The sequence below is a fragment of the Manacus candei genome, unplaced genomic scaffold, assembly GCF_025592945.1.
Source record: "Manacus candei isolate 608988 ecotype Guabito, Panama unplaced genomic scaffold, ASM2559294v1 h1tg000071l, whole genome shotgun sequence".
Classification (NCBI taxonomy): Eukaryota; Metazoa; Chordata; class Aves; order Passeriformes; family Pipridae; genus Manacus; species Manacus candei.
Window position 1 is genome coordinate 6,075,451 of NW_026138119.1, and position 25,658 is coordinate 6,101,108.

General features: G+C 46.6%; 2 protein-coding genes across 27 annotated transcripts in view; one reads left to right on the top strand and one right to left on the bottom strand.

Annotated features, from left to right (window-relative positions):
- The window catches only part of DNM1 (dynamin 1), a 98,294-nt gene that overhangs the window by 62,511 nt on the left and 10,125 nt on the right, over positions 1–25,658 (top strand). For 8 of the 19 annotated variants that reach the window (XM_051808145.1, XM_051808149.1, XM_051808140.1 and 5 more), the window contains one exon: positions 2,144–3,769. The exons of 1 other annotated variant lie outside the window; for it this stretch is intronic. In XM_051808145.1, coding sequence (XP_051664105.1) covers positions 2,144–2,216 — 73 coding nt within the window. In that variant the 3' untranslated portion in view covers positions 2,217–3,769. Of the gene's footprint in view, positions 1–2,143; positions 4,214–25,658 lie in introns of those variants that run through there. 10 more of the 19 variants (XM_051808148.1, XM_051808155.1, XM_051808150.1 and 7 more) reach the window with 5 other exon arrangements.
- On the bottom strand, positions 6,637–25,658 carry GOLGA2 (golgin A2). 8 transcript variants are annotated; one of them, XM_051808131.1, is made up of 28 exons: positions 25,523–25,632; positions 24,215–24,337; positions 23,781–23,861; positions 20,356–20,490; positions 19,739–19,782; positions 19,552–19,615; positions 19,021–19,080; positions 18,467–18,547; positions 16,708–16,746; positions 16,132–16,194; positions 15,795–15,888; positions 15,053–15,159; positions 14,441–14,499; positions 14,050–14,191; positions 12,938–13,027; positions 12,649–12,756; positions 12,463–12,550; positions 11,622–11,965; positions 10,701–10,814; positions 10,217–10,441; positions 9,863–9,962; positions 9,704–9,783; positions 8,997–9,150; positions 8,785–8,852; positions 8,145–8,247; positions 7,784–7,890; positions 7,448–7,616; positions 6,637–7,346 (listed from the first exon to the last, which is right to left on the bottom strand). In XM_051808131.1, the coding sequence occupies exons 1-28, from the start codon at positions 25,568–25,570 to the stop codon at positions 7,096–7,098; spliced, it is 3,141 nt and encodes a 1,046-aa protein (XP_051664091.1). In that variant the 5' UTR covers positions 25,571–25,632; the 3' UTR covers positions 6,637–7,095. The 8 variants fall into 8 exon arrangements, with proteins under 8 accessions (XP_051664091.1, XP_051664092.1, XP_051664090.1 ...); XM_051808132.1 differs by having other exon boundaries at positions 9,704–9,780; positions 11,622–11,968; XM_051808130.1 differs by having other exon boundaries at positions 11,622–11,968.

Below are 25,658 nucleotides of genomic sequence, written 5' to 3' on the forward strand. Positions count from 1 at the left end.
AGATTCTGCAAACATCTCCAGAAAACCTCAGGAGAAAGAAAACCTGTAAATTTAAAAAGTTGACAGCCCCTCCCTCTAAAATGCTTTGAATGCTGAGAGGAATAAGTGTCTGCAAAAATCAATCCTAGTACATTACGAAAAAGCAGCCCATCTACCTGAAAATTACTTGTACTTCAAATGGCCACTCTTGCCAGAACACGACATAATCTGGTGACTTGGAGCATCCTTTGCACATAAACCCAGAGAGGCTTTTAGCACAGCCTGTCCAAACTCCTGAAATGCAAAGTCCCTCAACCTTCTCGAGAAATGCCTTCTAATACATGTGATGATGCAACAGCATCTCACTAAAGCTTGAGCTGAAGTTCTATAAGGTTTTAATTCAAGTGCTGTTGCTGTTCCAGTGAGAGTAAAGCCATCAAAGGGTTGGCGTGGCTGCACTTACACTGTGAGCACCCTTAGAGATAATGCACAGATCCCACATGTCATTAAGCTCAGGGTCACAGATCCCCCAGCTGTAACATCCCATTGCAGTTTTTACTTCTGGACAATAGTATTATTTCAGCATCCTTCCAAGGTGATTGTAATTTCTGGGTTAGAGCAATCCCATTGTTATTTGCTGTACAGGAGCAGTAGCTTGATTGCCATACTGATATTGGGGTCTTGCAGTCCCCATTGACATTTTCAGTCAAGGAAATAGCATTTGAAAGTGGCTTTACTGTCTGAAGCTTTTTTATTTTTATGTATTATTTCCCAAGGCAAGGGACAAGTGGTTGTAATTGTTTTGAGATCTGGGGCTTAATAGATCTGGAGCAATAGGTTCTGCTGAGGTTTAATAAACAGGACTGGAGAATTGTTCTGGTTAATTTGCTAAGATGATGGGACTTGCCCCAATTTATAGGGGTATAACTTCTCTGGTACCAGTGTGATTATAGATTTGCAGTCAGTGCAAAACAAAGACTTGTCTTCTGGTGCAAACATCTTCCTCCTCTGCTACTCTTCCCTCTCTCCCCTCAGCCCCAGTGTCAGGGGAGGGCCTTCATTTCCAGCAGTCAATTGATTCTCTGTAATCTAAATTAAAGCTTGTCAGTGTAGAATTGAGTCTTTAATTCTGGGACACCTGGTCTTGTATGATCAGTGCAGGGGCTCCCTTCAATTTGATCTGTATGCTGTTGGATTTTCTCTTTGCATTTCAGGCAGTTTGGACCTTAAAACTACTCTGGCTTGGTACCGAACAATTTAGTCCATCTTAATGAAACACCATCAAGTTTGCAGACACTGCAGGGAGCACACTTTAAAGGAAAACCACAGATTGGACTTGCTGTCTTACAGAACACATGTTTATTTATAGACTTCTTAAAGCCTGCATTCTGAGCCTGAAGTAAATAAGTAATTTGAAGTAATGAGCTGAGAGATATGGCAGGGGTGTTGTCTTGTATTTTTTGTTGTGGCTTTTTTCTGCCCCCAGTCCCTTACAGGAAGGAGAGCCTAGAACACTTAATCCATACAGAGGGCAAACACTTAAGTTGCTGCCCATTTATGTTGCTGAAGTACCAGCAAAAGAGCTGGAACAGAAGGGAGTGGCAGTAGCCAAAGTTCCTTTTATTGAAGTAGAAGCTGCATTTGCTGAGCGCCAGAACTAGAAAACTGAAATGGTGAGCTTGGCCCTGACATCCAACATCAGTCTCCTGTGCCAGAACAGGGAATCTCAGGCTTGCAGTAGCCTCAAGGGCAGGGGAAGAAGGTGCTTCTCCAAACCAGCCAAGAACCTCTGCCAGCAGCACGTCTCAGAGGGCCCCATCCATGCTGTGTGACCGTCATGTGCTTGATACAGGAGCTCACTGTTGTCTGTGCTTCTCCACGCTCATCCCGGAGCCAGTGCACTCACTGGCAGTAAATCTCTGCACTTCCAAATTTCAGAGGGGAAGCAAACCTGGCTGTGCAGGGGATTGCTTTACAGGTGATCTGGGCCGTGCAGAAAGGCCAGTGCGAGGCCTGGTGCGTCTCCCGTGTGGAGTTTGTGCCTCACGTCAGATTCTCTTGCTGGCTCCGGCGAGGTGGAGAAGCACCACGTGTGACCGTGACTGCGACTGCTGTGCTAACCACAGTGTGTGTTCTCTTGTTTTTGTTTCCTGCTTTTTCACAGCAGAAGGGGCCCCGCCTCACCTACTCGACCCACCATAATCCGACCGGCCGAACCGTCCCTCTTAGATTTATAACTTGAGGCTGTAGACAGCTGGCGACGAGCGCCGTGCCGGCGGCTTCCCCATCCCACCCTCCCTTCCTCAGCCACAGTCACTCCTCTCATCCATCCCACATCTCTGCCTCCCGCCACCCCCTTCCCAGTGTGTTGTAAAAAACACTAGTGATCGAGCTCTTCGTCTTCGCTCGTGCGTCCTGTATTGCTTTGTGAGCGTAGAGTAGCCTTCATTCAGTGGCATGGATCCCTGAAGTACACAGGCTCCTTGGAGAGATCAGCCACAGGGACACCCTTAAGTCCAAGTGGTGGCTGTCCGTCCAGTAATTCCATCTGCCTGGATAAGTGTCCTGCCTGCACCACTTAGTTGTAGCACCCAGGACTGATCTGTAGCTATTTTCTTTTCTTGTAGTTAAGACAAAGGCGTGACTTAGGGGAAAAAAAAAAACAAAACACATGCTGTCGAAACACGTGACACCGTTAGGAACAGATTAGATGTCCTGTGTATTAGTTTGACTTCTAAGGTGCAAAATTTCATGTTGGGAACAGTGCAATCAACCTTTTATCAAAGTGAGGCAGGGAGGGGGGAATGAACAGATCTAGTCCTGCTAGAGTGAAGTCTGAGATAGCGCACACACCTCAGCGTGCAGGAGCACACAGACCTGCTCGGCTCCCCAGGGCTGGGGAATTCCTGCTGGGGACACACTGGCTCCTGCCAGCAGTTGTCTTGCATCATCATTTTTGGCTGACTTTTCCTGACACCCCAGCGGGGCGAGGGGAATAGACACGCTGCTCCCCCCTTGCACAAGGACAGCCAAATGTTTCAGGGAGTTCGCTGTGTGGTGTTCTGTTGAAAATATTTCTGCTTTGAATAAGCACATCTCTCAGTGTTTTTGGGGTACTGTGGTGACTTTCTTCCGTAGCCTTTTTCTTGCATGTGGATGGTACGTGTTTGGGAAAACTTGTAACCGTTGTTGATCACAACTCATCTTAAGGTTTGGTTTTTACTCTTCATGCTACATGTATTAAAAAAAAAAGAAAACAAAAAAACTTGAGAATTAAAAAAATATATCAACCCTGTACATCTCAGATGTCATGTCTCTACCAGAGCTGAATGAGCCACCTGTGTTCCAGGCTTTCCTCCAGGCCTGATTCACGTTGAAGTTCTCTCGTTTCAGTGCTATTGCTCTTAATTTCTGTTGTGGATCCTCTATTGTTCTGATGCCAGTTCCTTTCTGTATTTTAACTGTTGTTTTACTACTTCTCCTCCTTTTCCTTCCCTCTCTCCCTTTTTCTTTGTTTTTCTTGTCTTTGACCTCCAGCCGGCCGGGTAAGGCCAGTCCCGCCCGCCCGGAGAGCCCAAAACCACCATTTGACATGTAGTCCTGCTCCCTCTGAGACTCTTTGCCTGCTCTTAGCTGTTCTGTCCTGGAATGGTCTGACTCGAATCTCACACATGGCTTGTTTTCTTTGTAATTTGTGACACACACATATCAGATGTGATTGTAGTGAAACTGTTTTTTTTTGGGGGGGGGGGGGGGTGTTTTGTTTGGTTTTGTTTTTTTTTTCTTTTTTCTTCCCAGCTGCTTAAAGGAGTTAAACAAGTATATTGTAGTAATGAGAAACATATCTTTACTGTTATAAATATCTATAAATATATATATAAGATGAAAAATCTATATATGTCCAGGTGTTTAAAGCCATTTGTGCTTCCATGTGAATTTTAGGAAATACTCAAGTAGGAAAAGAATATCTATATACATATATATATACACAAAGACATCCAAAAAGTTAACCAAATCCCAATGTTGAGTTTTTGAGCTGATTGTTAAATTCTCTGCTGTGTGCAGTTGGGTTATTGTATTACCCCAGACTTGTGGGTGAACTGTCTCAGTGCTGGTAGTAGCTGTGATGCAGTTTGTGATCTACCTGTCACTCTCGTTTATTGGATGAAATAAACTCTCATTTCTGTATAATGAAGGTCTCCACGACTAGAATAAAACCATCTCTCTTTCTCTGGGTGATTTTCAAGCTGTGTTTGATTATAACCTAATCTTTTCATCCCATAGAGTTTAACAAGCTGTACATGCAAGCAGGTGCTGTCACTAATAGGGAAGGTGGAGAAGATCTGCAGCAACAGTGGTGTCCAGGAGCTGCAGTAGAGTGAAACAGCTTGTCAGGTGCAGAAGGTAAATCCCTTTGTAGGAGAAAATTTGTGGAGGTGCTTCAGGGGTGGGACATACAGGAGGGGGGAATTTTGCACACAGATTTCTTCTTGAAAAGCTCCTTCAAGATTTTATTCATAGTAAGCCACTGATGGGGGTTGAGTGAATAGACTCCATATCTCCAGTGATTCCTTCCTGACTGTTCCATCTATAGGTATTGCTTGCCCTACCCTGTCCTCCTTTTTTTTTTTCCCCCTCACTAGACCTGGTCCATCTATCCCTGGTGTTACACACAGGGCTGTTACATAGTTTTGCCTTCAAAAATATTCTTTATTTATTCAAGTCAGTATTAGAGCCTTATGTTGCAAAACTAGAAACCTCTAATCTGATTGTCAGGGGTCAAGTATGTTCTGATGAGAATACCAGCTACCCTGCCCAGGCAAGATAAATCCTATCCCCTGCTCTCCAGCCTCATCCAAAGTGTCCTTGTTCCAGTGTAGCAGCTATTTGCTGTTGTTTGGTGCTTGTGGCCTTTAAGAAGCATTTTTCTATTTCTTCTCAAATCAGAGATGCAGAGCCAGTGCAGTTTCTCCAGTTTAAAGCTGTTGGGTGGCAGCTGAACAGTAGTTGCTGCTCTTGGTTCACTCCAAGCAAAGGTGAGGTCAGGGAAATGCTCTTGAAGGGAAAAAGGTAAAAAATTAATCTGAAGCTGGGGTCTGGATGTGAAATGTTAGCCAAGAGAAACCTCTCAGCAGTCTGGCTACAGAAAACATTCATGAAAGCTCGTCACTGTCAGGGCAGGTGCTTTCAATAAAGAATTCATTCTTCACTTACCTTTTTCTGGCCTAATTTCAAGGTGATCTGTGCAGAAGAAATACATCTAGTCAGTGCCCCTCTGAATAAGTTTATTCAGAAAGCAAATTTGTAACAGGATTAAGTCACCTCTGCAACAGACCACAGACCTCCTTCACTGGTCTTGTCTCCTTCACAGTACTAAACACCCAATGAAGATTTATTCCATTTACAATAATGCTCTGTATTAAGTCACAGCCCTTCCCCTATTAGTTATGATACAGATTTATGAATAGCTGGAGCAGGCATGAACACTGCAACAGGCTTAGTCTCTCTTCAAAGAACATACAGCATTTTACACAGATACAGTATGTACACATCCCCACTGCTGCTTGTGCTATAACAGACTGACACCACTCCTGCCATTCAAATGGAGTTCAGAAACCTCCTTCCATCTTCCCCTGGGGGATCACAGGAAAGCACTAAGTGTGCTCTGTGCTCTTTTTTCAGTTGTATATGGAAATATTGAGATGGACCATTTGAAAAAAAAAACAACCCCCACTTAATCTGCCTCTGGCAGTAGAAGAAAAGCTCTCTGTCACGCTGGTGTAAAGCTTCACCAGCTTGGACATGAAGAAATGAACGGTCTCTCCTGTTGAACAAACAAAAACTGATTCTGTGTTCCTGTGCTTGCCTCTGTATCTCCACAGGTAACAGGAAGGTGGTGGGTGCTGCTTCAGGCACCAGCCCAGGCTCGTGTTTGATCACACAGCTGGGCTGATCAGGTCCCTTAAACCTCACCTGTGCTTTCCCTTAGAACTCCATTGCTGAAACCAGCCCTCCTAAGAACAGGCAGTTCTTGCCTGAAGGCAAATTCAGTAGCAGGATATCCAGATGCAGTTCACTTCACCACTTCCACACACAGATTTGTTCTGCTCCTGCTTCAGGGAGCTCTCTCCTCCCTCCATGTTTTGTTTTCTCCTCAGAATCAGGGCTGTGGCTTCAAGGCAGTGCCAGGTGCTGATATGTCCCAGAAACTTGGGCCACAGGATCTTGGTTTCCACCCCTCTACTGCTCTCCTTACCAAAATGGGAGAAGAGGAAAGCTCAGGGATGGAGAACTAGAACCCCTAAGAGTCCAGAAATTCAAAACGAAGCATGTTTATTAAGTGGTTTCCTTTTACTTATTTCTCCCATTTCTTAAAATAAATAAAACCTTCAGACACATACAAGTGAAACACATCATCCTTCAAAGTGCAGTTACATTTCCACCCCACTCCCAAGAATCACATAAAGCTTTGTCAAGTAACCAAAAGCCCCCCAAGGCCCCCCTCAGTCCCTTCCCCTGGCAATGAGAACACAGGGCTGGAGGTGCTGCCCCGGAGCCGCTCGCTGGGGGCTCAGAGACTGACAAGCCTGTTCCCAAATACAGGTGCAAGAGAGAGGCTGCAGCAGGAAGGGGGGAGTTTAAGATACGTAGTATGAAACAAACCCAACCTGTTAAAGAGTCCATAACCAGAACAAGTTAGTTACTCTGGGAACCCTGGAAGGAACGAGGCTGATGACAGTCGTTAGTGACGGATCTGAACCGCGGCTCAGTCACGGCTGGGGCAGCAGAGTCTGGGACAAGGGATTAAGTCATTTTGCCCAAAATCACGGACTCCTTTCCCCTCAGCCTGAACCTGGCCCAGGTGATGTGCCAGCACCAGCTGCCTCCCAGGATGAGTTAAGAGTCTGCCTGTACTCCAAGCACACCAAGTAACAGAAAAGAGAAAGAGAAGATGAGGTCTGATGCTCGAGTTCCATCTGATGCAATCTCTCTTTACTGATGTCTTTAGGAATCTGTTCTGACCGAGGGCACTGAGCAGAGGTATGGGCACGTACAAGTCAGTTTTAAGTCCTTTCAGGCCCATGGAAAATTGCTGTCAGTCAGATTTAGCACCACTTAAACTACCATGATTTTGACCTCATCGTTCTCATCAGCACGGTAGAAGAAGGGAATGCACGGGTTTTCGGGCAGGGAGCCCAGCCTCTCCTGAGGGTTCTGGATTTCTCTGAGAAGCTGCATTATCTGCTTTGCTGTGGGGTCCTCTTGGTTTGGCTGAGCAGCTTTACTGTCGATAGGGGGGAAACCGGATTGATGAAGAACAGCAGCCTCTTGTTCCGCCTCCTCTGACAGATTCACCTCTCGTAACCCTGTAAGGAACACAGACAGGGCAGGCAGGTAACTCCTCCCATCCTCACACAACACCGACTCCAAGGGCCATTCCATGCTCAGAGCTGGTCCTGTAGCTCACCTTCTCCGTCGGTGGCGTTGAGCTCGATGCGCCTCTCCGCTGGCAGCACAGCTCCCGCCTGGCTGCCCAACAGCTCTGGGTTTTGAGCAGCTGCTACATACTTGCTGTACCACTCATTCCTTTCCCTGACCAGGCGCATCACTAAATCCTGCAGTTCCAGTAGTTTCATCTGCACCAAAGGAAAGGAAAGCCCATGAAATGTTTACCCACAAACACACCTCTGCAGTTTGCAGTCCTACCCCTGTCACAAATGGAACAGTGTGTGAAGGTTTGGACTGTGCAAGTGCTCCCTGGGCCCGCCCTGCTTGGAGCAGTACCACAGGAAAGATTCCTTGCCTTCATCTCTTCCTTATCCTGAGCCAACCTGCTGATATACTCCTCCTTCTCCTGGTGCCTCTGTTTGAGGATAGCCCTTTGACTCTGGTACAGTGCAATGTACTCCCCTGGAAGACAAGAGAAGAGTCAGGAGTGTCAGCAAGACTGAGGTACAAGTCTTATGGTGAGCACAGAGTTATGTGGCATGAGGATACAGGAAACCCAGCCCTGGATTGGAGACCTAGCCCAGTTAGGCAGCAGTAGGAGACAGGAACTGCTTAGTAGTTGGAGGGCTCCAGTTCCAAAAGTTGTTGGGGACCTTCTGCTCCACATGTAACACACTGAACAAGCTTTAGCCTGTGCTGGTGCTGCCTGAACATACCAATGGTGTCTGTTTCCCCAGACAGTTGGATGCAGCGGTGCTCCAGCTCCTCCAGACGTTCCTTCAGATCAGCCTTCTCGTGCATCAGCTCTGTGAAACGCAACTGAACACAGAAACTGGGGTCAGTCACGTACAGACAACACCTGTGCTAAAGACAACACCCCCTGACACTGGTCTGAGCCTGGGGAACAAACCCTGCTCCTTTACAGCTTGTTTCCAATCTCACACTAAAAAGGAACATAAACAGAGAAGGTGTGAAAAGGCATCTCTGCATGAAACAAGGTGTCTTTTAGCTTCTCATTGCTAGGGCAGCACAGCTCTGGTCATACTCAGCTCCTGGACTGCAGACCACCTGCTTCACCCCAGCAGGGTGAAGAGTCTGTTTTCAGCTATTTCTTTAGGAAAAGACCACGGGTCAATGTGGTCACTCCACAGCCTCTAGGGGTGGGAGGGCAGTTACTGCTGCAAGCTTTCCTGTGCTGAGACAGACTGTGATGAGCTTTTTAGGAAGGAGCTTCTTATTATGGAACATCTGCTACTTATTCTCCTACAGTCTGTGTGCTGTGTTTGTCTGACACTGGATCCAAGTCTGGCTGAGCAGAGCAGCAGAGCTGAAACAACGTGAGATCCTTCGCTTTACCTGTAGCTTGTCCATGGCAGTTTTCAAAGCCTCATGAACCTCCACTGGAACAGTATCCATAATGGAACCTGGAGGGGAAGTGTGCAAATTACAGTTCCTCCTAGGGCAGGATGCACTCACAGGCACAGTGAGTCTGTCTCAGAGCAGCCACAGCCAGCTGGCCCAGGCACAGCTCATGGTCACACTGTCCCCAAACTGTGGTAGAGTTTTACCTCCATCCAGCACGATGTGATGTTGCTGCTCCTGCCTGAGAGCTGTGATCTGCTGCAGGAGGGTCCTGCACTGCTGCTTCTGAGCAGCCAGCTGCTGCCTCAGGCCTTGTCTCTCCTGCTCCACTTGGGACATGGCAGAGGTCACGAAGGTGACCTAAGAAGAATTCCAGAGTGTGCACATTAGTGCTTCCCGGTGTTCAGCGGGGTCAGTGGTGCATCTCAGGACAGAGTAACAGTTTGCCTCATTTTATTTATGGGTAGGAAACCAAAGTACTGCGTGACTGTCCTGGAACTGAACCAGGCAGCAGCTACTGTATCTTCTCTCATTTGCAAGCAGTACCAACATGCAGGTTAAATACTGGCTCCCATGATACCTCTTTGACTGCAGTATTGTGACTGTACTTGCAGAAAAATCTAGCAGATATTTGACACCATTTCCAAATTGCTTTCAAATTAAAGAGAACATCATCATCAAAACCCCATTAAGGAGCTGCTGTGCCAGCTGAGTTGCCTTCATAAGGCAAGCCACTGCCAGACTTCCAGCCTGTTTTGCAAGGATGCTGCAGAAGTCTTGGCTTCCTGCTGCTGTGCACAAGGAACTCCCCTCATGACTGCACTCAGCTGGTAGGATCACAGCTGATAAACGTCCTTTTCCGGACATTTCTTTAGAACTAAAACCAAAGGCTTTTATACCCATTAAGACTCACCATTTCTTCATGGCTTTCAAATTTCTCTGGGATCACAAATGAAGGTTTTTGGATTTCTTCACTCATTGCTTCATCGTCTTCTGTGAAAGGAGGAAGGTGAACAAGGAGGCAATACCCCAGAGAGCCCAGCTCTGCCTGCTCCCTGATGCAGCTACTCACCCTCCAGTTGGTGCAAAATCCTACCATCCATTTCTGCTGCCAATTGACTGATCTGGGCCTGCAGCTCTTTGTTTTCCTTGGCTACAGCTTCCAGACTTTCCTGCAGGGGAGAAGCAGAAGATCACTGAAACTTAAGCCAGACTGCAAACAGTCACTATTCTTCAGACAGTAGCATCACACACAGACAACACAAAAAAAGTGCTTCTGCTCCAGACAAGCATCATTCACCTGTATGGCACAGGGTGTAATCACAGAACAGCCCACGGTGGAAGGGACTGCAAAAACTCAACCCGACTTTTCACTGAATATTTCACTTTTCCTCCCCTCTTTCCACTTGCCCCCTTTTACTGTTACCTTGGTCTGCTGCAGCTCTTTCAGGTGCATTTCCACCGTGACCTTGCCCTGGACCTCCTCGTGCTGTAGGCGGTCCATGAGCTGTGTCTGGAGCAGGTACTGCTTGTGCAGCTCCTCCTTCTCAGCTGCAAGCTGCTGGAAGGCCAGGGTGTACTGCTGCAGGTGGCTGTAGCACTGGTCCCGCTGCTCCTGCAGGCCCCGGGCCTCCTGTGTCTTCAGCTCCAGCTGAGAGAACAAGATCAAACCACCACATCAAACCCTTTCTGCCAGAAACATGATCCAAGCTGTCAACATTGCCCCAAAGCCACCAACCAGGCAGGCAGCCACCATCTGCCCCCACATGCTGGTTGCCCACATCAGGCAGCAGACGACAGGGGAAGGCTCCCAGCTTGATCGTTACAATGCTCGTTTCCATCCTTCCATCAATGTTTGGGAAGTTGCCAGCAGCTTGCACCGGCCCTGCCATCCCCCTGCTGGTGCTCACCGTCTCTTTGAGCTCCCCCAGGTTCTCCTGCAGCTGCCCAAGCTTCTTGGCCAGCTCCTTCTTTACGTGTTGCTCTGACTGTAGGGCACTTGTAACCTCCATGTTTTCATTTGTCTGCAAGACAAACACCACTGTGGAAGGAAACTGCCCCAGCCACCATAAAACACAGGCTCTCAATAAACCATATGCATTCCCAATACAGTGGGGTGCCATCCCTGGTGTTACTCTAGGTTGTAATTAAAGGCCATATATTGACTGTTCAGGACAGTAAATAACTTAAAGAAAGGATCAGAAGATGGGAGAAGAGCAAAGAAAGAGCCAGGGGAAATCAGTGTTGGGACAGTGCCAAGAAGAGGCCTGGCACATCACGCAGCCTTGTCAGCTCCCAAGCAGATGGGTGGTATGAATATCCCAAACAGAGCCACAGACATTCAAAAACAAGTTCAGAAAGGACTAAAGAAAAAAATCAGCAGCCAGACCATGTGTCAGTCTGCCAGGGCCCCAAAGGGGAAGGTGTTATATTGAAAGAAGCAAAGCAAGAGTAAGGATTCAGCTCCAGGATGGGCAAGAATGACAGCAGCAAGAAAGACTGCTGAGAAATTCCTCATGGGCAAATACAGGAAATGTGTATCAAGTTAAAAGGGCAGGAGGAATAATCAGGGACAGAAACAGCCTGACTGCCAGGGGAGGAGAGGGAAAAGGAAACTGCTCTGGACAAAGACATTGGTTTCACCTGTCCAGAGCACTAGAGGGAGTAAGGAATTACAGGGAACCTCTTGGCATGGTGTTAGAAGACAGAGAATCCATAGCATAACAGGACAAGAGAGGGATAAATGCTTCTGCCAGTTTTTTACATCTACACTACTAAAGGATTTCACCAGTGAGGGAAGCAGTGGGAAAAGATGCACAAAAGAGACATACCAGTTTGACAAACCCATTCTGCAGCTCAGCCAGCTGCTCCTTCAGATCCCGGTTCTGGCTCAGTGCCCTGCTGATGGTGGCCTTGTCACTCTGCATGTCCTCCAGGATCTGCTGCCTGTCCACAGACTCCTCGTTGTAGCGCTGCACAGCCTTCTCCAGCTCCAGCAGCCGCTCCTCCTGCTCCTGGTTCAGGTGGCTCAGCTGCTCATTGTCCCGGACCTGGGCCTGGTACTGCCCCTGCAGCTCCTCCTTCTCCTGCTGCAGCCTCTGGATCTCCTCCTGCAGGCTGAGCTCTGCTGCCGTGGGCCCCGGCGGGGAGGAAGGCTCCACATCCATGGGCTTCACTGCTGAGGAGATGGAAAGACAAGCAGCTCAGTCACAGGGTAAATCCTGGGTAATACACATCCCTGTTGGGTACACAAGGCACACCCCAGCCTGTAGGGCTCTCTGACCCAGAAGGGATCACCAGCTGCAGTGTCCAGTCCTCGGTGCACAGCACTGAGAGGAACAAAGGAGCAAACCTACCCCAAAACCAAGCACAGCATCCTCCTGTCTGCTGAATCCCCCACAGCCCTAACAAGAGCATCCTGCCTTCCCAAACTCCTGGGCCAGAGAGGCCAGCAGCACAGTCAGGCAGGTACTACAGACAGAATCAGGATGCTGGGCCATTCACTGCAGGAATTCCTTTGCTGTTTGCCAGGAGAAGAGGGTTCTAAGGGTCAGCTGGCCTCCAGCTGTCTTCACAGCTTCACACCCACATGTGTGTGGAAGCACCTGCACAGCAGGACAGAGCTATCCAGCTGGCACTCTGCAGTGGGAAGCCCCACTTTGGAAGCCCTACCTGATGCACTCATCAACTCTGTAATGTTGGCTTCCAGCTCCCGAATTTGGGCCATATGTTTCTCCTTCTCCTCTGCCATCGTGTGGACCTGCAAGGCCACACGAGTCAAAATCAGAACAACGTTCAGGGTGCATTTCCTGCAGCCTGTGTTTGTCCAGAGCAGTGTGACCTTGCCCCTGGGGTTACCTGCTCAGAGAGCTGCTGCACCCGCTGCTGCCAAATGCTCCCCTCCTCCTTCAGTTTCTCTACATACTGATCCCTTTCTGCCTGGAGCTGCTGAAGGGACTCTGAGAGCTGTTCAAGGCAAAATCAAACACAAAGAAAATCACACTGGCTGAATAAATTTGGCAGTGACTGCTTAAGGGATAAAGCTTGAAGAAAGCAGGGTCAGTGCAAAGCTCGGGCTGCATTTTTCTGCCACACAAATTTCTTTACAGACATCAAGATCTGGGTTGTATTTCATACAACCTCTTACCTGAGCAACCTGGGCTTCCAGGCTCGCCTTCTCCTCCAGAGCCATCTGCAGCTGCTGGTTTGCATCCAGACTCCCTGTCTGATTTGAGAACTGTCAATAAAAATCAGAAATTTGAGGCAAAATGTTAATACTCAGTTCCTGCATAGCCTTTCCCCTGACAGTAACCTGCCACACAATCCACATTGTAACCTTCTACAGTTCTCTAAAGTGCTCCAACTCACAGTGAAGTTCAATGTGAAGAAAAAAAAAAGAGGATTAAAATTTTTAAAGCTTAAGGTATTAATCCTGTAAAACAGGCTGAACTGGGCAGCTACTCCCTACCAATTTTACACTTACTGATTTTTTTTTTAATTAAGAAAATAGGACTTAATCAAACTTTGGCTCAGAAACTCTGCATTTCCAGAGTCTGCATTACACAGCCAGATCAGATGGTATAAAAGTCTGTGACCTTAAAAATTGTCAAACATGTCAGGAATTTAAAGCCAATGTCTGGAACACGTCAGTGGACTAAGCAGCAAGACTGATTCAGTTGAGGCACAGTACTTTTCCCAAAAGAGCAGCAGTTGGCTTTCTTTCAAGGGTAACTTAAGCCACTGTCTAGGAGTAAAAAAAAAGAGCATTTTCTTCCCTCCCAGGCCCAGGGTAACACCAGGCTTGCTCTCTGACCTGCTAACAGCTTGCTCCATGCAGTCTCTTTCTAACTGGCTGCTTCTCCTAACTTTCCCCAGCTGACTTCCAAGCTGCCACTGTCCAATCCAGCTTCTTCTGCTTGGGTGGGTACAAACACCACCCCTACTCAGCTGGTTACTCAGTGAGACTGCACAGCTGAGTAACCAAAGTGCTGAGCAGATACAAGCTGAAAAGTCACCATATTTCCTCACTTGGTACATTCAGTCACCCCCTCACACTGTACAACACTCTTTTAGCAGACCAATGTCACAATGTTTTTAAATCTACTGCTCCAACTCTTTAGATTACAAACTTTCTGTTCCTCCAAGGCCTCACTGAAGGGATGTCTTGATGAGTTTTTGTACCTTCCTTTAAAGCCAAGAGTTAAGTCTTGCCCCCTCTCAGAAGGAAGTCTGACAATGATCAGTGTGATCTGCCCTCACCTGTTGAATCATCAGTTCAGCCATTTCCAGTTTCTTCTGCAAATCTTCCACATCCAACTTCATAGCTGAGTTCTTGGACACCAGGGAATGAACTTTCTCTGACAGCTCCGAATTCTGCTGCTTTATTTCCTCACTACTTTTGCTGAAACAAACAAAAGATTAAAGTGGCACCACTGCATGTACTCCGGGTCTGCTGATGTCCAGGTCATAAATCTACAGTCCAGTGCTTCTTGGCAGCTAGAATCACAGAAATGTCACATCTAGTGGCTATTTTTTTTTGTAATTGAATATCCAACCTTCCAAGTTTGGAGACCTGTGGTCTGTGCCCCTTGTTATGTTTTGGGGCTCTCTGAGAAGAGTCCTACTGCAGTAATGAGCAGAAGGGACTTACCTTCGTTTGTACAGTTCCATTTTCAGGTTGTCTCGCTCCTTCACTAGCTCTTTATTATGCTGGAGAAAAAAGAAACTATTGATGCATCTACAGACTTTAGCCAAACAAAAGAAGTTAAAAAAAATACTTCATTTCACCTTTAATGGATCAGCTAAACCAGAAAAGGTCATAACTTTAGCAAAAACCTCAGGACAAGTTTGCTTAGAACCACCTGAATTTGCCAGGAATAAGTGTGCTCAGTCTTTTCAAATGTGATGCTACTAATGGAACGAGGTTATTTCTGCAAACTTCTGGATTAGTATCAATACTGAAGTGTGTGTTTGATGGAGAATTCTGGGACAAGGTCTCTGCTGTGTGAAGCTGCCAGACTAATGAAGTGAGGTGTCATATCTGAAGACAGCAACTGGACCATATGATTAGTAGTCACAGAAACCTGAGTGAAGTTTGCCTTGATCATGGAGAATACAGGGCTTTACAAGGTTAATTAATAATTAACAGGGTTAATTTCTGCCTCTTCTCTAAGCAGGGACTACAGGCTTTGCAGTAGTGTAGTAATAAGCAAACAGCCAAAGGCAGAGCTGCTGGTTAAGCACAAAGAGAGGTGACTCTTACCTTCTCTGACTGTTTTTGCTGCATGGAGATGGAGGACAAGGTGCGTTCCAGCTCCGACACCCGCTGGCGAGATGAATGTAAACGGGCAGCGAGGCTTTCAGCTTCCCCTGCACAAGTCAGAGCACAGGCAGTCACAGCTACACCACAAAGAGCTTTTTGGAACTGGCTGAACAGCACTTTCTACTTTGTCAACAAGCTCTTCAGGCAGCACAGAGCTTTGTGTATCAGCAGAACTGGTTCCTGGCTCTGCAGGTGATTCACTAGCAGCTCTGGAAGCAAAGCTCTCTGTAACTACCTGCCTCACTTTTAGAGGGAGATGATGAAACTTCCTTTGCAGAACAAGAGACAATATTTGTTTGGGGGATTTTTTCCTATTAGGATAAATTGCTCAAATGTAGTTCAGAATAAAAGGCTTGGGTAAAACCTACATTAACATGACAGCTGTGTGGGAGGGAGGGTGGAGAACAGGAACAAAGTTTTAAAAGAATCAGAAAAGAACAGTCTGGGGTAGTCACCAGGCCCAACAGAGCTGACAAGGCTTCAGTGATGCACAAAAGAACCTCAACTGCCATGGGACCAACATGCTCCCCTTTGGATGATGACAGCAGCAGTGCCAGTGCCAAATCCTGCTCACTGAGGAGTCAGGGAGTGCTGTGAACTGGCTGCCAGCAACTGTCAAGCCTGTGACTTGAAACCCACAGTGTACCCACCAGCTTGGGCTGCAGTGCTCACAGTCACTCACCTGACTTCTGCCGTGCAGCCTGCTGAGTGTGTCCAAGGGCTGTCTGCAGCTCAGACTTCTCAGACACGAGAATTCCAATAGTCTGGATGTGAACCTTTGCGAAAGGAAAACCAGCTCAGCGCAAAACTTCTTTGCTTGTCACTGCAATCCCACTGTTGCCACAAAAGGGTAATTCAGTAAAGGGCTCCTGCAGTTAAGTACAGTCTGGCTGACCAACACTCTCGGTTTTCCTGAAGGAATGGACTCATGGCTTCCTTCCATGTTAAAGACTGAGTGGTCACTAATCAGAAAACAGCAGAAGCCAGGTGACATTACTGTAATGGAGGCTCTGCCTTACCTGTAGCTGTTCCCTCAGGGCTGCTTGCTCTTTAGAAAATTTCTGTTCAAACTCCTTCTTTTCCTGTAGAAACAAATTATGCTTATTCAGCACAAATAGGAAACCAGTTAACCCCTGTTGTTTTATGTCACACTAGAAAAGTATAGATTAATTGGTAGTATCTCTAGCATGTAAATATTACCAGTATTTTTAAAGACACAGTTCATCTTCCATTATTTGAGCTACTTAAATCATTTTTCCATCCCAGAACAGCAGTGACAGCACAGCACAACCACTGCAGCACAAACGTGGCAGTGTTGGAATGGAAGCTCCTGGCAAGAACCTACTGTAACCTCCTGCTCCCACTGCACTCCTCCAACTTGAGTATTTAAATATTAGCTTTGGTCAAAATCAGAACACTGCCTGCCGAGCCAAATCATGAACTCAAAATACTCAGCCTGATGCTACAAATTAAACTGAATCTAACATGAGACAAGATCACACACTCCTGTGCCACAGTCCATGACTCTTTATACTCCTTAGAGACACAGATACCTATTTCTGTATCTATGTATCCAAAAATAGGACACACTTTACCTTCTCCAGCTGATTCATTGCTTCTTGGTTCTGCTGTTTCTACGGAAGAAAATTGATGCACCAATATTAAGAGAAAATATTCTCATACTGATGAAACATTTTCACTTTGACAAATTAGGATAATATGCAATTAATGCAAAATTAATGCAAAAAGAATTTCCATTTCTGTAGAAGACCAGGAAGTTGATCTCAACTATTAAAAGTAAGAGATTCGGGGCTCCCTTCATTAATACACTTGATATCTTTTTCATTGCTCAGTACATTATGACAGTTCCTCTCCAGTACCTCTGTTGAAATCCCTGTATGTTCCTATCTGAGCATCCAGCAACTTCAGTTAAACTTGCAATATCCCACATCTGTGCAATTAATCACAGTCATCCTGGTGTATTAGAACAATCACCAAAACCACTTTAAATAAAAAATAAATGGTCTTTTCCTTTAAATAATTCCCTAGACCTTTATCCCAGTTAACAACTGGCCTCTAAGTCATGCAGAGCTGCACGTACATTGGCAGGCTCCCACCAAGGTGGTATGAGAGAGAGCTGGAGCCAGATGCAAGGAAAGGGATAATTCTGTCCCAGCCAATTTCAATCTTATGGGTGATGTGTGACTGCACATGGTGCATCTGTAGGTATGGAGTGAAGGAGACAAAAGTGGCAGCTACCAAACCCTGCAGCTGTTTGCCCTTTGCAGCTCTTATCCCCCTGGCAGTTTTCTCACAGATGCCTCATAAGTAACTAAATAAGTAGTATTTTTTCCCCCTCCCCAAATAATGAGTATTGGCCAAGCTGTTTCTTTCTACCACTACTTCCTTCAGTGCATTTTGAAACATGACTACAGATGGAGGGGGGATGAGGTTTTGATTTAGCAATGCCAGCACTCAACATAACCAGAAAAAGCAAAGGCAAGAGCACAAATGCAGCAAAGGCCCTGCAGAGCTCCAGGCAAACAGAAAAGCTGGCAAACAAGGAGAATCCTGGGTGGGCAATGCACTATACCTCTGTAGCCCAGCTAAAATGCAAAAAGAAACAGAATGGAACAAAAATAACCCAAAACCAAAAATAAAACAAAAAGAGGGGTCATGGGGTACACTGGGAAATGATGAACTTTGGGAAAAGCCTAGTTTTAGGGAGGAACAAAATGGGGAAAAGTATTTCACACAAGAAAGGCTCTTTTCAGCCTGAAACAGGTCCACTTAGCTGCATTTCTTGCAGTGTTAAAGCTGAAGGCTGAAAAGCAGCAGCAGGAATCCATGCAGGCCACAGGACAAAGCAGTTCATTCATTGTGCCAAGAGAAGCTGAGGATATGATCAGAAAACAGCCCCAGGCTCTCTTGGACCTATTGCTCCCACTCTACTGATAAATTTAGAACAGCATCACCACCTGCAGAAACAGGTTTTCACACTGCTGCCAGCACCAGAACTATGTATTTCAAGGATTCAGACCAGGACCAGAAATAGCTGTTTTATCAGGATGCTTATCATCCAGGGACAGCATGAGGAGATCAACAGAGCCCACTTAAATGGAAACAGCAAAATTCTGTCTCTGCTTCCTCACGTGAGCCAACACACTCACGAGTGGCCTTAGGCTTTGATCCTCCTCCCAGGTTTTCCATACAGCCCATTTTGTTCCTTACAAAGTGCTGTGTGAGCAGCCTTCCTTGTGGCACTGTGAGGGAACCCGTAGCCTTGCAGACACCCAGAGAGCGTGGAGGAGCAGCAAAGACAATGTCAAACTGGTTGGTTGGATTGTTTCTTACCAATTCCTCTATCTCTGTAACGAGCTGTTTGTTAGTTAGATTGCTGGAATCCAGGGCTACTGCCAGCTCCTGGTAACGTGTCTGACGGGCACATGCATACAGGAGAAAAAGGAAGGAGCAGAAGAGGAGGAGGGGGGGGGGAAAAAAGCAATAATTAAAAAGGACAGAAAAATAAATCATTATCACAGTTTGATATAATCAGATTCTCCAAACAAAACAAAATCTGTGGTTTCAACAAAAGCAGCTGGGATGTCAACCTATTTTATCCGTTTCTGCTGAGGCTTCACTTTGACATAAAAGTGAATCAGAAATAAGAACTGCAGTTGCATGAAAGCCAGATTATCCCCAGTCCTCAAACTGGAAACACCTTGAATACCTGCCTCTGACTGTTGTGACCACAACTACCCAAGCACCAGGTGACACTAGACAGTGATGGATGTGACCTGTGCATTCTGTTAGGCCTCACTAACACTGCTGGAAGCACAGAGTCCCAACAAGGGATCAACAGCAGCAAATAATAAGAAAAAAAACATGACAGACTGAGAACAACTTACTTCCATTTCCTTAATATTTGTGGAAGAAACAGCACTTTCTCCATTCACATACGATGTAGACTAGAAGTAAATCAGTGAAGTAAGTCAGCTTTTGTCCCCAAGGCAACAAATCACTATTAAGTAAGAACCTACTATAACAATAACACTCCTTATAGCACCTGTCACTTCAACCAACCACACACAGGCAGAGGAAACACTTTTCTGGCTCAGGAGAGACCCTGGCTGCCCCTATTGACAAGCTGATTTGAATTATGCAGATTGAATTCAGATTCTTTTCCACTAAATCAAGAGTACATCTTCCCATGAATATATGCAATTCATTCATCCCACTCTGCTTTTCTTCCTACTGCTGAAATCCTACATTCCTAAAACGGGATTTTTTGCTTTTCAATGCTTAAACATCATATGGTTTAGTAGGATGGCTGCAGACATCTCTGAGATTGGAGAGTGTTTCCTTGAGCTGGCTGCTTAAAGCTCCACATCAAACACCAGGAGAATTAATGCAACAAATGGATGAAAAGGAGGTCATACCTGGGAAACCAGGCCATTGAGTTGTTCAGACAACTGGCGGAGACTTTCTGTTGATGAGAAAGACCTGGGAACAAAGACCTCACAATGAAAACCTCTCCCAGGGAACTGTCCAAATCAGCACAGCACTGGGCAGGAATAAAACCTTAATTTGTTGGAGTCCTGCTGCAAAGCCAACACAGGCACTCACCTGTTCTCATCCAGAGCATTTTTATGATCCCCGGCTTCGTGAATCTGTGGATTGAAACACAAAAACTTACAAGCCTGTAAAAGAAGATGGGAGTCACATTTATGAATGTGTCATGAACACTTGATTACACCTGGGCTCAGGTTCCACAGCTCCTGTAATTACTGTTTCCCAAAGGAAGATGAACTGAAAATCACCAACCCATTCCTGGCTTACACATCACTTCTGGGTAGTGTGAGTCTGGGTTTCTTGGAATAGAGAAACTCAAGTGTCACAGGCTTTATGTTTGCTGTTACTACTCATCAGTATAATCAACACTTTGCTGGAAAAACCTTCAACTGAATCACAGATTGCTCTGACTGGAGACCTTCTGTACTTTTTGATAATGAATAGGAGAGAAAGGGAAGGAAAACAGCTTTGGAAGCTGCAGGGACACATCCTCTCTCTGCTCTCACAGACACATTGTGACTGGATGGAGAGTGGAAAACAGAGTACTTTCAACAGCAGAAAACCTGAACTACTCATGTCATATTTATGAAGATCATCTTTCTCCACACAAAGGTGGCATCAGTAACCAACATTCAACGGTTCAATGGTAATATTGATGATAATTCACAAACCTGTGTCAGCTGCATGCTCTCAGGAGCAGGCAGAACAGAACCACAACTAGGGAGGCTGTTGCTGTTAGAGAGCACAGGGACATCGGGAGCAAGCGGCTCAGCACTACGAGTGGCAACATCACTGTCAAAGTATGCCTGTCACAAAACACAGCACAGGATTACAGCCTTCATGCAAAGTGACAAAAACACACACACACAAACACATCACCTTGTGACCCGTCAGTGAAAACCAGACAGATGTGAACAATCAATTGTTTAGGAACATGTGGAAGGGAACCTGTGTTCTCCCCAGAGCAAGCAGGTGACTGTAACCATGGACAAACAGTGTTCCAGAGCTGTGCCCTCTCATGTCCCATGGTCCAATTCCCTTCTTTAACACAGGGCAATAATGTCACCCAGCTGTAAGTTCACACATGAGATTCACTGCAAAAGATTCCCCAAAAAGCAAATGAGGGCAGATGTCACTGTGCTTTGAAAAACACCACCTTAGAGCTGTGCCTGGGGAAAACACAGGTCACTGTATGCAAATGAAGATGGAAATGAACAGGTTAGTGACTACTTGAGAACTGGGCTGGTCAAACTCAAGTGCTCCATCTAAAACTCAGTGAAATCTGTGGCATGCCATGAACCCCCAGTTTAGAAACAGGACATTTATGAACAGGCCAAAGGGAGGTGGCTGGGAGCAGGTGCCCGTGGCCCTGCTGCAACTATGGATCCCATGACTAGAAGAATCCAAACAGAAAAGAGAAGGGCCAAAACACTATTTCTGGACAGCAATGCAAGTTCCCATCCAGCCCTTGTGGGAGGATGAATTGCATCTGATGCCCCCTCTACCAAGCCACAGTAAACTGGACCATTTAATCTCTTGCACAGCATTCCAGAGCCATAACAGCCCAGCAGTGCTCTCATGTTTTATGGCAATTTGTTTGATTTCATCATCCATCTCCAGTAAGTCATCACTTAAAAACAGCACAAAACAGATGAGATAATCTTTCAACATTCAACCACACCAATACACTGCAGCTCTCTGCCAATTCCACCTGGAAAAGTTCCCTCTTATTTCAGTCACTTCCTTCGTGGCATTCACGGGAAACAAGAAATCTCCCTCTCTTGGCATTCCCTCTTTACCTGCTCAGCACTTCACTCATTAATCCAGTAGCAAGGTTAATACAGCAACAGTGAAGACAGATTTAATGAAAACAGTAAGCTGGAAGACTGCAGACAGAAACAGAATTTTCTGCATTTCTTTTTAGCAGGACAGATACTTGTGCCCTCAAGGAGCAATATATGTTAGGTGCTTATAGGAAGGTGAGGAACTCCCCCACTTCTTCCAGCTAAAGGTTACTTCACCTTCATCAGTCAGACACTCACCAATATAAACATCAGAGGGACAGGAGGAATTCCTTCCCCAGCACATCTCAAAAATTTTTCCTTAATTTCTTCTGATCAGGACATTCTTTTAGCTCAATGCTTCAAGATGCAAAAACCAGTAACGTGCCTTAACCAAAAGAACTTCTTCCTTCTGCCTTCACAATGAGAGTTTTGAAATAAACTTAAAAAAAAAACCAACAAACTATTTGAAGAACTGAAATTGTTGGAAACTGAAAGCATTAGTAGCAAAACATTTATATGGAAATTATGCATTGTGAGCTTCCAATAATATAGAATAAAAAGTAATTCTGCTCAGCTTAGCATATAGTAGGGTCTGTTTGCTTTCACACAAAGGCTCCTATTTTGCTGTTTTTTCTGTGTTTCAGAGCCAAGAAGGCTGAAGTGGGTGAGAAGGGAGGGCTCTGCCTCACATCAGACACCAATGGCAGCAGCAGCTCAGCTGCCAACGATCAGCTTTTCTGCCCTATTAGCATCCAGCTTCTGAACAGCATTTTCCTGACTCAGGGCTTTTACAAGACAGCAACTGGAAAGAGAAGCCTTTCTTTCCATATATATTGCAATTAAAGGTTTTCAAATTATTCCTAAAACCACAGGCACAACAAACCACAAATTCCATAACAGCCAATCAGATCTCTAAAGAAAAGAGAAAAAAAAAAAGGGAAAACAAGAATGAAAAGAGTCATGAATTCTCCATTTGCAGAACAGAACTAAAGCTGCAGACACAGGTAGGCCTTCACTGCAAGGCCAAACATCACCTCAGCAACAGCCCTGGACCACCCATCTTCATCACAGCCTCCAATGTGAAACAAGTCTCTTTCTCTGAGATTTAAATTACACTGAGCTTATTAGTGTTAACTGAAAATAGTCCCAGGACAAGAATGACACTTCAGTCACAACACAGGTTTTGTGAGGCTGGACAGGCACACCCAGCACCCCAAAGCTGGCAGTGTGTCCTCACAACACTCAAGTTCTACTGATACAGAACCTACACGGTCCAGCTGGAGGAACTCTGTGTTGGACAGAACAGCTGCTGTATGGTGGACAGAACACCAAAAAAAAGAAGAAAAAGGACACAAAGGCAATTCAGAGTGAACTCCATTCCATCTTGCAGGTTTCACTGCATCTATCAGGTACCCCATGTGATTACTATAGTTACATTTATTGCTGGAGACCCATGGATATGCAGTAAATATAATAACGAGTTACTTCATGACAACTACATTGAAACAACGCTGCCAAAATGATGCAAGTGAAAATTAAAAGCAGGGCTTTGGTACAACAAAATTGGAAGAACACTGTGGCCTACAAAATTTGACTTCCCTGAGTTATGATAATTTGAGCCTCATTTAAATAAACTGACTGTCTGAAAACTAGTATTTTAAAAAGTATTTTTAAAAAGCTGTTTGTTCATGTTTGCTTCTGAACATGTTTCTATCCCTTCTTGGCACACTTCCTGCCCTTTCCTCTTCAAGATCTTGGGAATGTGAATACCGTAAAGCCTGTACATGCTTGGCTTTGAAGTATCTGACTTCCTGCCCAAGCATATTTAAACCCACAGCACTTGCCAGACTGTACATCACCTGTGCCAGTTCCATTGCCTGTCATAACATGGGTGGCTGGAATAACCTGACAGGGCAGCTCCCTGCCTGGAGATGAGCAGAAACGTGCCCTTCAGAAACCAGGCTCCAGGAGACAAAGCAATGACACTCAGAGCAGGAGAAATACAGGCTAAGAAAGCACTACCTCTTCCTGTTTTCCTCAAAGCCCAGCTGTCTCAAGGACACACTGAGCAGACTTTTTGACAAGGTTCACTTTTCCACGTGTTAAGTTTGACACAAAAGAGGAGGAAACAAGCACGATGGAAACACAAAGAGCTCCATGTTAATAAAAACAGCAACAGAACTGAAGCAACTGACAATGGATGTGTGAGGACAAGGCTCCACCCCGAAGGTGGAGGTCAGTCAGTGTGGACAGAACCCGAAGCATGCGGGAGGGACAGCGAGTCACTGCGAGGGACACGAGCACTGCCTCACCTTCCTCTTGTCCAATGAGGGTATGGCTACCCCATTGGAGCGGTTAAGGTCTGACACCAGCACCTTCAGAATGTTCTGAATCTACAGGAGGCGAAAGAAAAGGGGAAAGAGAAACGGCTCAGAGAAGGACAGAGAGAAAACGTCAATCAAAGGCAGCCAAAGAACCAGCCTCGTCCAGAGCAAACCCCTCAGAACAGCAGCTCTGGGCACGCACAGGGCACAGTCACCACCACTTTGGACAGACCCCAGATCCAGCTGCACCTTCCACCACTGGAAAGTTGGCAGCTGCCAACTATTGTAGGACACTTCATACAGCACCTACACCACTCAGCTGTTACACCAGCACAGCCACTTCCCAGCACCGCTCAGGTTGTCCAGAAAGCCAAAGAGCAGGGAGGTGGGAAATGATTTAACAGAAAGAATGAGGCACTCACGTTCTCTGGAGGCTGCTGGTCATCGGTGGTGGGAGTGGCAGGTCTGCTGCCTTCTTTAGTTTTGCGTTTTTTCTTAGTTCCTGCAGTTGCTCCAGGGCTGTTCTTCTGCTGATATTCCTTCAGCTGTGAACAGAAGAAGAGTCTGAAGTCCAAAAAAACATGCCTTCTATAATGTCAACAAAACCCCAAAACTTAACTCTATTGGCTAATAATACAGATCAAGTGTTAGGACAGGTGAAATGCTCTTCCATGAGTTTGCCCCTCTGGGACAAAAAAATCAAAACAAACCCAGAGAAGGATAAAGTAAGATCTAAAGTGATGGGTTTATGACAAGAGCATTTGAGTTGTAAAACTTTTGTTTACAGTCAATGCTATTCTTGGGAAAAAAATTGATACTCCACAGTGCAGCTATAAGGAGATTAAAAGCACTATTTTTGGGGCTTTTTAGTGTTATAACTAAGAGCAATAAGGCAAAATTAATAAAAGGCAATTAATCCTGCATGCAAAGCGAAAAGGCACTGCCTGACAGTAAGATCTGCTGCTGCATGTAAGATTTTATGAAGGAAGACTGCAATCCCCACAGGCAGGCAACACATCAGTACAGACACTGCAACAACTAAGGGGAGAAAACATCTACAAATGATTTTTTAATCACAGCTACTTGGCTCAGGACGTGCCGGTCTGATAAGCTGTAACTCGAGTCCTGGCAGCGTTTCTGTGCAATTCCTGCGCACCTGAGCCCCGAACGGGCCGGTCCCGGGGTTATCGCTGTAAATACCGAGGGCAGGGCACGGCGGGGCAGCGGGGGACGGGGCAGGACGGAGGAGGATCCCACCACTGGGAGCATTTCAAAATGGAAGCCTGAACTACTCCAGGACACTTTGCCAGAACACACACGCGTTCCTGTGACTTTGACACGGCCGGGACGGACGGGGCCGGGCCGCCCCGAGGGAAAAAAATACGGGAAAAAAACATGAAAAAATAATTTAAAAAGGAGGCGGGGGGGGAGGAGAGGGGACACGGGACTCCCGCACAGCGCCGCGGCCGCCCGGCCCCGGCCTCGCCCCGACCGCCCGCCGGGAAGGCCGGGCCGCAGCCTCGACACCCGCGGCCCCTCCGCGGCCCGGCCCGGAGCGAGGGGGCGGCGGCCCGGCCCGCGCCCCTCCGGGGAGGCCGCGCTCGGCCCGGGCCGGCCCGGCCCTGCCGGGGCTCCGACCCGCGCAGGGCCCGCGCAACGCGGCCGCCCCAGCCCCGCCGTGTGGTGTGGTGACAATGTCGCGTCCTGTCCCGTCCCCCCCGGTCCCTCACCTTCTTCTTGGCCGCAGCCAACCGGCTCTGCCTGCTGCCGTCCGCCATGTCCGCCCCGCGCCCGGGCCACGTCAGCCCGGCGGGAGCGGCGGGGGCGGGGGCGGCTCCGCCCCCGGGCCGGCCCCGCTCCGCCCCG